The sequence below is a fragment of the Mobula birostris genome, chromosome X, assembly GCF_030028105.1.
Source record: "Mobula birostris isolate sMobBir1 chromosome X, sMobBir1.hap1, whole genome shotgun sequence".
Classification (NCBI taxonomy): Eukaryota; Metazoa; Chordata; class Chondrichthyes; order Myliobatiformes; family Myliobatidae; genus Mobula; species Mobula birostris.
The window spans coordinates 84,310,886-84,323,748 of NC_092402.1; the positions used below are offsets into that span (position 1 = coordinate 84,310,886).

The 12,863-nt window shown below is 47.8% G+C and overlaps 1 protein-coding gene across 1 annotated transcript in view; it reads left to right on the top strand.

Annotated features, from left to right (window-relative positions):
• Positions 1-210: 210 nt before the first annotated feature.
• The window catches only part of adam11 (ADAM metallopeptidase domain 11), a 242,953-nt gene continuing 230,300 nt past the window's right edge, over positions 211-12,863 (top strand). The window contains exon 1 of the mRNA XM_072248984.1: positions 211-230. Coding sequence (XP_072105085.1) covers positions 211-230 — 20 coding nt within the window. The remainder of the gene's footprint in view (positions 231-12,863) is intronic.

The following is a 12,863-nucleotide window of genomic DNA, read 5'->3' on the forward strand; positions in this document are numbered from 1 at the left end:
AGATAGTGAGATTGTTGAATGCGTACGAAATGGCATTTTAGAGCAGTTTGGCGTTGAGCCTGCTGTGTGATCAGCTATACTGTTATTTAATGAACCGGAGGCATTAGGGAACTTAAGATAAAGGATCCCTTTGGAGGCAGTAATCACAATATGATTGAGTTCAGCTTGAAATTTGAGAGGGAGTAAGTTAGTTCTGACATGCTGGCAAGGATGACAGCAGAGCAGCAATGGTGAGAGTTTCTAGGAAAATGAGGAAGGTTCAGGATACATGTATTCCAAATACAAGGAAGTACTCAAATGGAAAAATAAGACCATAAGACAAAGGAGCAGAAGTAGGCCATTCAGCCCATCGAGTCTAGTACAACTGTGGCTGACAAGGGAGGTCGAAGCTAATGTAAAAGCAAAAGGAGGGGCATACAACAAAGCAAAAATTAGCAGGAAGACAGAAGATTGGGAAGTTTTAAAAAACCTACAGGAAGCAACTGAAAGACTCATTAGGAGGGAAAAGATGAAATATGAAAGCAAGTTAGCAAACAATATCAAAGTGGATAGGAAAAGCTTTTGCAAGTATGTAAAAAAATAACAAGGAGGTGAAAGTGGATATAGGACCACTAGAAAATGAGGCAGGAGAAATAATAATTGGGGACAAGGAGAAGGCTGATGAACTAAATGAGTATTTTGCATCAGTCTTCACTGTGGAAGACACTAGCAGTGTTTCAGATGTTGAAGGGTGTGAAGGAAGAGAAGTGGGTGCAGTTACTATTACAAGGGAGAAGTTGCTCAAAAAGCTAAAAGAGATAAGGGTACAGAAGTCAACCAGATGAACTGTACCCTAGGGTTCTGAAAGAGTCATTGGACTCTGGCATGGGGAAATTGCAAATGTCACTCAAGCCATCATTTAAGGGCCCATCTCCTTCTCCTTCTTCTTCTTCTCTCTGTCCCTCTGTCTCACTCGATGTCTGTCTGTCTCTCTATTTCTCTCTCTCTCTCTTTCTATGTATGTCTCACTCTGTTTCTGCCTCTATCTCTGTGCCTTCTGTCTTTCTGTGTTTGTCTGTCTCTGTCTCTCTCTCACTCTCTCTCTCTCTCATTCTGTCTGTCTGTCTCTTGGTGTCTTTGTCTGTTTCTCTGTCTGTGTGTCTAGCTGAATGTCTGTCAGTCTCTGACTCTCTGTTTCTCTCTCTCTCTCTCTCCCTCTGTCCCTGTCTCTGTGTTTGTCTCTCTTGATGCCTGTCTCACTCTGTGTCTGCCTCTCTGTGCCTCTCTTTCTCTCTGTGTCTGTCTGTCTCTGTCTCTCGGTGTGTCTCTCTCTGTGTCTGTCACTCTGTATCTGTGTGTGTGTCTCTCTCTCTATATATATGTCTGTCTCTCACTTTGTCTCTCTCTCTGTCTCTCTCACTCTGCCTGTCTCCATCGGTCTCCCTATCTCTCTCTCTGTCTGCCTCTGTCTACACTCTCTCTCAGTCTGTTTTGCTATTTGTCTCTGTGTCCTCTGACTATTTATTCTCTCTGTGTCTGTCTCTCCGTCTCTCTGTATCTGTGTCTCTGTTTCTCTCTCTGTCTCCCCTTCTCTGCCTGCCTGTTTCTCTTTCTTTGTCTTTCTTTCACTGTCTGTGTCTCTCTGTCTCTGTCTCTCAGTCTGTCCCTCTCAGTCTCTCTGTTTGTCTCTCTGTCTCTTTCTTCCTCTCTCAATCTCTGCCCCTCTCTTTCCATCCCTCTCTGTATTTCTCTCTATCTCTGTCTCAGCCTTTCGGTCTCTCTTCATCTCTGTCTCTCACTCTGTCTCTCTCCCTGACTCTCTCACTTTGTCTTAGTCTGTCTCTCTCTCACACTTTCTGGTTCTCTCTGCGGCTCTGTGTGTATCTCTGTCTCACACTCTGTCATTCACTCTTTCTCTTTTCATTCCCTCTTTCTTACTCTTTCTCTTTCAGTCTGCATGCCACTCTGTCTCTCCCTGTCTATGTAATCTGTCTGTCTGTCCTTCTGTCTTTCTCTGTCTCAGTTTGATGCTGTCACTCTCTCTCTCTCTCTTGCTCTCTTTCTCTCTCTTCCCCTCTGCCAATATTCTCTCACTGTCACTCTGTCTCTCTCTGTGTCTTTCCGTCTCTATCTGTCTGTCTTTCTGTATCTGTCTCTCTCTCTCTCACTTTCCCTCATTGTGTCTCTCACTGTTTCCCTCTCTCTGTCTCTGTCTGTCTCTTTCTCCCACTGTCTGTCACTCCCCTCCCTCTGTATCTCTCTCTCTCTCTGTATATCTGTCACTGTATCTGTTTCTCCGTCTCTGTCTGTACCACTGTCTGTTTCTCCATCTGTCCTTCTCTCTCTGTCTCAGGCTCTCTCAATGTCTGCCAGTCTCTGTTTATCTCTTTCTCTCTATCTCCCTCCCTCGCCCAATTTCTTCCTCTCTCTCTCTCTCTATATCTGTCTCTATGCTCTCTGCCTGGCTCTCGGCCATACTCTGTTCTGTCTGTTCTCTCCGTATTGATAGGTCTATCTGTCTCTCTGTGTCTATCTACGCCCTTTGTCTCTATTTGTCTGTTTGCTTACTCTCTCTGTCTGTGTTTGTCTGCCTCTGTCTCTCTTTATCTCTCTATCTCCCTCCCTCACTCAACCTCTTCCTCTCTGTCTCTGTCTCTGTCTATTTCTGAATCAATCTCCCTCTCTCCCCTTCTCTCCCCCCTCTCTCTCCTCTCCCCCTCCCTCTCCCCCTCTCCTCTCTCTCCCCCTCTCCCCTCTCTCTCCCTCTCCCACACCCTCTTTCTCTCACCCTCTCACTCTGTCCCTCTATCCCCATCCACCTTTCTCTCTCTCACTCTATCTCCCTCCCTCACTAAACCTCTTCCTCTCTGTCTCTGTCTATTTCTGAATCAATCTCCCTCTCCCCCTCTCTCCCCCCTCTCTCTCCTCTCCCCCTCCCTCTCCCCGCTCCCTCTCCCCCTCTCCCCTCTCCCTCTCCCTCTCCCCTCTCCCTCTCCCCTCCCTCTCTCCCTCTCCCCTCTCTGTCCCTCTCCCACACTCTCCACTCTATCTCCCTCCCTCACTCAACCTCTTCCTCTCTGTCTCTGTCTCTGTCTATTTCTGAATCAATCTCCCTCTCCCCCTCTCCCTCTCCCCCTCTCCCCTCTCCCTCTCCCCTCTCCCTCTCCCCCTCCCCTCCCCCTCTCTGTCCCTCTCCCACACCCTCTCTCTCTCACCCTCTCACTCTGTCCCTCTATCCCCATCTACCTTTCTCTCTCTCACTCTATCTCCCTCCCTCACTCAACCTCTTCCTCTCTGTCTCTGTCTCTGTCTATTTCTGAATCAATCTCCCTCTCTCCCCTCTCTCCTCTCCCCTCCCTCTCCCCCCTCCCTCTCCCCCTCTCCCTCTCCCCCTCTCCCTCTCCCTCTCCCCCTCTCCCTCTCCCCCTTCCCCCTCCCCCTCTCCCCCTTCCCCCTCCCCTTCCCCCTCCCCCTCTCTCCCCCTCCTCCTTCCCCCTCTCCCCCTCTCCCCCTCCCCTCCCATCTCTCCTCTCTCCCTCTCCCCTCTCTCTCCCTCTCCCACACCCTCTGTCTCTCACCCTCTCACTCTGTCCCTCTATCCCCAGCCACCTTTCTCTCTCTCACTCTATCTCCCTCCCTCACTCAACCTCTTCCTCTCTGTCTCTGTCTCTGTCTATTTCTGAATCAATCTCCCTCTCTCATTTTATGTCTCACATTGTCTCTCACTCTCTATCTATAACGCACTGTCTCCGCCTCTATCTGTCTGTCTCTCTGTTTCTCTCTCTGACATTCTCTCTTTTTCTGTTGCTCTCCCTGTCTCTGTTTTTGTCTCACGGTCTCTCTGTTTCACACTCTGTCTCCACTTTTTCTCTCACTCTTTAACTCTCTGTCTCTCTATGTAATCTGTCTGTGTCCCATTTTTCTCTGTTGGACGCTCCCTCTCTCTCTCTCTTGCTCTTGCTCTCTATCTCTCTCTCTCTGCCTGCGTCTCTGTCGCTCTACATACGAGGGGTGATTGATAAGTTTGTGGCCTAAGGTAGAAGGAGATGAGTTATTAACTTCAAGCTTTCTGCATAGTCACTGAAAGAGTTGAACTGCACGTGCATTTAACAAGAGTCATATAGCTCATCTCCTTTTATCTTAGGCCACGAACTTATCAATCACCCCTGCTGTGGACCACTTCTACAAAGAAGGGATCCGTATGCTCCACGACCGCTGGACTAAGTGTGTAAATGTAGGAGGGGACTATGCTGAAAAATAAGTGTGCTAGGTTTTCTAAAATTGACTCCTTCTACCTCAGGCCATGAACTTATCAATCACCCCTCGTATCTCTCATTGTCTGTGTTTTCTTTGCCTCTCTCTCTCTCTCTCTCTTTCTCACTCTCAGTCTGTGTCTCCCTGTCTGTCTCTCCTTCTGTCCTCCTCGCTCTCTTTCTCTTGCACTGTCTGGCCCCATGCCTGTCACTGTATGTCTGTCTCTCATTTTTTGTTTGCTGTCTCTCTCTCTCTGTGTTTCTCTCTCTGTCTGTCTCTCTACCTTTCTCCCTTTCTCAATCTCTGTCTTTTTTTCTCTGCCCTGAAGGTGCTGTATCTAAATGTGCATAGCACTTGGAATAAGGTGGATGAACTCGTGGCGTAATTAGAGATTGATCGGTATGACATTGTGGGCATCACTGAACCGTGGATGAAAGAAGGTCAGAGTTGGGAGCTTAAAATCAAAGGATATATTTTGTATCGAAAGGACAGGCAGGAAGGCACAGGTGGTGGTGGTGTGGTTCTGTTGGCAACAGAATTACATCTTTAGAAAGAGGTCACATAGGGTCAGAGAATGTTAAATCTTTGTGGGTGGAGTTAAGAAATTGCAAGGGTAAAAAAACATTATGGAATCATATATAGGCCTCCAACTAGTAGCCAAGATGTGGGGCTGAAATTGCAAAGGGAGCTGGAAAAGGCATACAAGGGTAATGTCACAATTGTAACGGGGGACTTCAATATGCAAAGGGATTGGGAAAATCAGGTTGGTGTCAGATCACAAGAGAGGGAATTTGCTGAGTGCCTACGAGATGGCTTTTTAGAGCAGCTTGTGCTCGAGCCTGCTCGGGGAAAGGCAGAGGTAGGCAACTGTGGTTGACAAAGGAAGATAAAGACTGCATAAAAGCCAAGGAAAGGGTATATAATGTAGCAAAAGTGAGTGGAAAGTTGGATGATTGGGAAGTTTTTAAAATCCAACAAGAAGCAACTAAAAAGTTATAAGAAGGGAAAAGATGAAATATTAGGGAAACTAGTTAATAATATAAAGCAGGATCCTTTATATTAAAGGTGTATAAAGAATAAAAGGGAAGTGAGAGTTGATATAGGACCACTATTTATATCTCTCTCCTTCTGACGCTCTGTCTCTGTCTCTGTCAGGCTATTTGTCTCTGTCTCTCTGTTTCTCTCTCTTTGTCTCTGCCAGTCTGCCTTTGTTTAGCTCCGAAGCATTCTCTCTCTGTCTCTGTCTCTCTATCTCTCTCTCGTTTTCACACTGCATGTCTGCTCTGTTTCTGGTCCCCCTCTTTTCTGTCTCTCTGTGTATCTCTCCCTTTCCCTCACTATATCTCTCTCATGCTCTCTCCCTCCCTCCCTTCCTCCCCCTCTGTCTCTCACACTCTCTCTCACTGTTTATCTGTCTGTCTCTTTTGCTCTATGTCTCTGTCTCTCTCTCACTCTGTTTCTTTCTCTCTGTCTATCTCCCTGTCTCCATCCCTCTCTCACTGTTTCTCTCTCTGCCTCGCATGGTTCTTGTTTTTCTCTGAACATTACTCTGTCTGTCTGTCTCTCTCACACACACACCATCTCTCACTCTGTCTGTATTGCTGTTTCTCTTTCTCATTGTCTGTCTCTCTCTCTGCTCCCCCCTCTCTCCATCTCTCTCTGTCACTGTCTGTCTGTCTCTCTCTCTCCCCCGTTCTCTCTCTGTCTTTCTTTCTGTCTCAGGCTCTCTGTCTCTCTCCATTTCTATTTCTCTCTCACAGCATCTCTCTCCCTCTATCTCAGCCCCCTTCTCTGTCTCTCTCTCTGTCTCCCACTTTCTCCCATTCTGTCTCCCATTGTCTATCTCTGCCTCTGTCTCTCTTTCTCTCAGTCTCTCTCTCTCTCACTTTTTCTCTGTCCATCTGTCTTTGTGTCTCTGTCTGACGCTCTATCTCTTTCTCTCTCTCCCTCTGTCTCTCACTCTGTCCCATATCTCTCTGTCTCCCTCTCTGTCTCTGAAGCTGTCTCTCACTCTGTTTCTGACTCTGTCTCTTTCTCCTTGTCTGTCTCTCTGTCTTTGTTGCAGTCTTTGCCACTATCTTTCTCTCTCTCTCTTGCCCCTCTCTGTTTTTCCATCTGTCTCTCATGTGGTTTCCTTGTCTCTCAGTCTGTCTGTCTGTCTGTCTCTCTCTGTGACACTCACAACACGCTGGAGGAACTCAGCAGGTCGGGCAGCATCCGTGGAAAAGATCGGTCGACGTTTCGGGCCGGAACCCTTTGTCAGGACTGTAGAAGGAAGGGGCAGAGGCCCTATAAAGAAGGTGGGGGGAGGGTGGGAAGGAGAAGGCTGGTAGGTTCCAGGTGAAAAACCAGTAAGGGGAAAGATAAAGGGGTGGGGGAGGGGAGGCAGGGAGGTGATAAGCAGGAAAGGTGGAGAAGGAATAGGGGAAAACACAATGGGTAGTAGAAGGAGGCGAAACCATGAGGGAGGTGATAGGCAGCTGGGGGAGGGGGCAGAGTGACATAGGGATAGGGGAGGGGAGGGGGAGGGAATTACCGGAAGTTGGAGAATTCTATGTTCATACCAAGGGGCTGGAGACTACCTAGACGGTATATGAGGTATTGCTCCTCCAACCTGAGTTTAGCCTCATCATGGCAGTAGAGGAGGCCATGTATGGACATATCTGAATGGGAGTGGGAAGCAGAGTTGAAGTGGGTGGCCACTGGGAGATCCTGTCTGTTGTGGCGGACGGAGCGGAGTTGCTCGACGAAGCGGTCCCCCAATCTGTATCGGGTTTCACCGATGTAGAGGAGGCCACACCGGGAGCACCGGATGCAATAGATGACCCCAGCAGACTCACAAGTGAAGTGTTGCCTCACCTGGAAGGACTGTTTGGGGCCCTGAATGGTGGCAAGAGAGGAGGTATAGGGACAGGTGTAGCACTTATGCTTACAGGGATAAGTGCCGGGTGGGAGATCTGTGGGGAGGGACGTGTGGATAAGGGAGTCAGGTTGGAGGAGCAACACCTCATATACCGTCTAGGTAGTCTCCAGTCCCTTGGTATGAACATAGAATTCTCCAACTTCTGGTAATTCCCTCCCCCTCCCTTCCTCTATCCCTACGTCACTCTGCTCCCTCCCCCAGCTGCCTATCACCTCCCTCATGGTTCCGCCTCCTTCTACTACCCATTGTGTTTTCCCCTATTCCTTCTCCACCTTTCCTGCCTATCCCCTCCCTGCCTCCCCTCCCCCACCCCTTTATCTTTGCCCTTACTGGTTTTTCACCTGGAACCTACCAGCCTTCTCCTTCCCACCTTCTTTATAGGGCCTCTGCCCCTTCCTTCTACAGTCCTGACAAAGGGTTCCGGCCCGAAACGTCGACCGATCTTTTCCACAGACGCTGCCTGACCTGCTGAGTTCCTCCAGCGCGTTGTGAGTCTCACAAGTGAAGTGTTGCCTCACATGGAAGGACTGTTTGGGGCCCTGAATGGTGGCAAGAGAGGTGGTGTAGGGACAGGTATAGCACTTGCGCTTACAGGGATAAGTGCCAGGTGGGAGATCCGTGGGGAGGGACCGATCCTTGCGGAAAGCGGAGAGAGGTGGAGAGGGAAAGATGTGCTTAGTGGTGGGGTCCTGTTGAAGTTGGTGGGAGTTGCGGAGGATAATGTGCTGGATCTGGAGGCTGGTGGGGTGGTAGGTGAGGACAAGGGGAACTCTGTCCCTGTTGTGGTGGCGGGAGGATGGGGTGAGGGCTGAAGTGCGGGAAATGGAGGAGATGCAGGTGAGGGCATCATTGATGACAGCAGAAGGGAGACCACGATCCTTAAAGAAAGGACATTTGAGATGTCCTGGAACGGAAAACCTCATCCTCGGAGCAGATGCGGCGGAGACGGAGCAACTGGGAATAGGGAATGGCATTTTTGCATGTGGCGGGGTGGGAAGAGGTATTGTCGAGGTAGTTATGAGAGTCAGTGGGCTTATAGAAGATGTCAGTGGACAGTCTGTCTCCAGAGATGGAGACCAAGAGATCAAGAAAGGGGAGAGAAGTGTCCAAGATAGACCAAGTGAATTTGAGGGCTGGGTGGAAGTTTGAAGTAAAGTCGATGAAATTGATGAGCTCAGCATGGGTGCAGGAAGCAGCACCAATGTAGTCGTCAATGTAGCGAAGGAAAAGTTGGGGAGCAGTACCAGAATAGGTTTGGAGCACAGACTGTTCCACATAACCAAAGAGGCAGGCATAGGTGGGGCCCATGCGAGTTCCCATGGCTACACCCTTAGTCTGAAGAAAGTGGGAAGAGCCAAAAGAGAAGTTATTGAGTGTGAGAACCAGTTCCGCCAACCGGAGGAGGGTAGTGGTGAGGTCTATTATCCAGAAAGTAGCAGAGGGCTTTGAGGCCTTCTTGATGGGGAATGGAGGTGTATAGGGATTGGACATCCATAGTGAAAATGAAGCAGTTGGGACCGGGGAACTGGAAGTTATTGAAGAGGTGGAGGGCATGGGATGTATCCCGGATGTAGGTGGGGAGGGACTGAACTATGGGTGACAAAATGGAGTCCAGGTAGGCAGATACAAGTTCAGTGGGGCAGGAGCAGGCAGAAACTATGGGTCTACTGGGACAGTCAGGCTTGTGGATCTTGGGGAGGAGGTAAAATTGAGCGGTATAGAGTGTGGGATGAGTTTAGTGGCTGAGGATGGAAGGTCTCCGGAGTTGATAAGGGCGGTGATGGTACGGGAGACAATGGTTTGATGTTTTTTGGTGGGGTCCTGTTCCAGGGGTAAGTAAGAGGTGGTGTCAGAGTGCTGCCGCTTGGCCTCAGTGAGGTAGAGGTCCATCCGCCAGACTACTACAGCACCACGTTTGTCTGCGGGTTTGATGGTGAGGGTGGGATTAGTGCAGAGAGAGTGGAGGGCAGTGCGTTCAGAGGGAGTGAGGTTGGAACAGGAGAGAGGAGTGGTGAAGTTGAGACGGTTGATGTCTTGGCGACAGTTGGAGATGAAGAGATCGAGTGCAGGTAGAAGGTCCGGGCGGGGTGTCCAGGAGGAGGAGATGCCTGTTCTCTCTCTCACACTCTGTCTCTGCTTGTTTGTTTCTAATGTCTGTTTCTCATAGAGTCGTACAGCCCAGAAACAGACCCTTTGGCCCATCTAGTCCATGCCGAAACCATTTAGACTGCCTACTCCCATCAACCTGCACCATGGCCATAGCCCTCCTTAACCCTACCATCCATGTACCTCTCCAAACTTCTCTTAAATCTTGAAATCGTGCTTGCATGCACTACTTCCTACAGGAAAGCAGTAAACAAGGTTGAAAGAGTACAGAGAAAATTTACAAGGATCTGGATCTGGAGGATCTGAGTTATAAGGAAAGATTGAATAGGTTAGGATTGTATTCTTTATACGTAGAAGATTGAGAGGAGATTTGATAGTGGTATACAAAATTATGAGGAGTATAGACAGGGTAAATGCAAGCAGGCTTTTTCGATTGCGGTTAGGTGGGACTACAACCAGAGTTGTAGGGTTAAGGGTGAAAGGTGAGAAGTTTAAGAGGAATGTAAGGGGGAACTTCTTCATTAAGGGGGTGGTGGATGTGTGAAATGAGCTGCCAGCACAAGTGGTGCAGGCAAGCTCAATTTCAAAGTTTAAGAGAAGATAGGTACATGGATACACATCATATCCTCAGCATACACATAACCGAGGATCTCATGTGGTCTGTACGTACCGGCTGTGTGGTGAAAAAGGCACAACAGCACCTCTTTCACCTCAGACGGTTGAAGAAGTTTGATATGGGCCCCCAAATCCTAAAAACTTTCTACAGGGGCACAATTGAGAGCATCCTGACTGGCTGCATCACTGCCTGGTATGGGAACTGTACCTCCCTTAATCGCAGGACTCTGCAGAGAGTGGTGTGGACAGCCCAGCGCATCTGTAGTTGTGAACTTCCCACTATTCAGGACATTTACAAAGACAGGTGCGTAAAAAGGACCCAATGGATCATTGGGGCCCGAGTCACCCTAACCACAACCAGCTGCTAACATCCGGGAAATGGTACCGCAGCATAAAAGCCAGGACCTACAGGCTAAATGGGGAGAAAATACAAAAACTGAGGGCAAAAGGATTTGGGAGTCCTTGTGCAGGATTCCCGAAAGGTTAACTTGCAGGCTGAGTCTGTAGTGAGGAAGGAAAATGCAATGTTAGCATTCATTTCAAGAAGACTATAATATAAAAGCAAGGATGTGATTATAAAGCACTGGTGAGGCCTCACTCAGAGTATTGTGAGCAGGTTTGGACCCCTTATCTTAAAAAGGATGTGCTGAAACTGGAGAGGGTTCAAAGGAGATTCATGAAAAAGATTCCAGGAGACATGATGGAGGTATACAAGATATTAAAAGGAACAGATAGAGTGGATAGCCAGCACCTCTTCCCCAGGGCACCACTGCTCAATACAAGAGGACATGGCTCTAAGGTAAGGGGTGGGAAGTTCAAGGGGAATATTAGAGGAAGGTTTTTTACTCAGAGAGTGGTTGGTGCGTGGAATGCACTGCCTGAGTCAGTGGTGGAGGCAGATACACTAGTGAAGTTTAAGAGACTACTAGACAGGTATATGGAGGAATTTAAGGTGGGGGCTTATATGGGAGGCAGGGTTTGAGGGTCAGCACAACATTGAGGGCTGAAAGGCCTGTACTGGGCTGTACTATTCTACGTTCTATGTTCTATAAGTCACATGGTTTTTCATATGAAGAGCATTTGATGGCTCTGGGACTGAATTCACTAGAATTCAGAAGAATTGTGGGGGGGGGGGCGCGGGTGATCTAATCCAATTTACAACCTCATCCTGAATGCCGAGCGACTGAACCTTCTTGACCAAACTCCCACGTGGGACCTTGTCAAAAACCTTGCTAAAGTCCATGTAGACAACATCCACTGCCTTACCTTCATCAAGTTTCCTGGCAAATTCCTTGAAAAACTCTACAAGATTGGTTAGTCATGTCCTGTCACGCACAAAGCCTTGCTGACTATCCTTAATCATCCACGTCTATCCAAATACTTATATAACCGGTCCCTTATTGTACCTTCCAGTAACTTTCCCACTACTGATTTCAGGTTCACCAGTCTATAATTTCCTTGTTTTTATTTTTAGAGCCTTTCTTAAACAATAGAACAACATTGGCTATCCTCCAATCGTCTGACACTTCACCTGTTACTAAGGAAGATTTAAATATCTATACTAGGGCCCCACCAATTTCTACACTTGCCTACCACAAGGTCAGAGGGAACACTTTGGCAAGGACTGAGGATTTATCCACCATAGTTTGCCTCAACACAGCAAACATCTCCTCATTATTCTGTACACGGTCCATGAAGTTGATGCCACTTTGCCTCACTTCTCTGGACTCTGTATCCATCTCCTGAGTAAATACAGATATAAAAAATCCATTTCAGATGTTCCCCATCTCCTCTGGCTCCATGCATGGATTACCATTCTGGTCTTCCAGAGGACCAATTTTACCCCTTGCAATTCTTTTGCTCGTAACATACCTGTAGAATCCCTTATGATTCTCCTTCACCTTGTCTGCTCATGTCTTCATTTAGCCCTCCTGCTTTCTTTGCTAAGTGTTCTCTTGCTTTCCCTGTGCTCCACAAACACCTCCTCTTTTCCTTCCTGCCGATACCTGCAATACACCCCCTTTATTTTCTTAATCAGGATTTCAATATCTCTTGAAAACCAAGGTTCCCAAAACCTGTTATCTTTGCCTTTTATTCTGACAGGCATATACAAGCTTTGTACGGTCAGAATTTAACCTTTGAAGGCCTCCCACTTACCAAGTATACCTTTGCTAGAAATTAGCCTGTCCCAATCCACACTTGCCAGATTCTTTCTGATACCATTCAAATTGGCCTTTCTCCAATTTAGAATCTCAACCAGTGGACCAGACCTATCTTTTGGTATATTTCCTTTGAAACTAATGGCATTGTGATCACTAGATGCAAAGTGTTGCCCTACACAAACTTTTGTCACCTGCCCTGTGTCATTTCCTAATAGCAGATCTCCTATCTCACTCTGTTATTGGGTCTGCTATGTACTGATGAAAGAAACTTTCCTGAGCACATTTGACAAACTCTACCCCATCTAGTCCCTTTACAGTATGGGAGTCCCAGTCAACATGTGTAATACGAATAAACTCGTAGGCTTCCAACCGGGTACAAATATCGATTATAACTGACAAACTCTGCCATCTTCTTCAGAGATGATGCCTGGACATGTCTAATCCGATGGTGTTTACACCCCCGTCATCCGTCCCTCCTGATTGGTTTGTCCTCATCCAATCAGGTTTCCACACTCATCCTTGTTTACAATTGATTTCCAGTTCTTACTTAGAGCGAGACCTTTGTCTTTGTTTAAATTCTTTTCCTCTAGTTTTATTTCAATGGCTTCCTTCATCAGGCAGTCCCAAAAGCTATTGGCGTGGCACAGGTTTGTGCCATCAAAGTCATTGTGAATGCAATGTTCTGCTACCGCTGATTTCTGCGGGTAACCCAAACAGATACACCTCCTGTGCTCCTTGATGAAGGTTTCCACCATGCGTTCCATCTGGCCAATATACGCTGCTCCGTATTTACAGGGAATCCTGTAAACACCAGCCTACCCGAG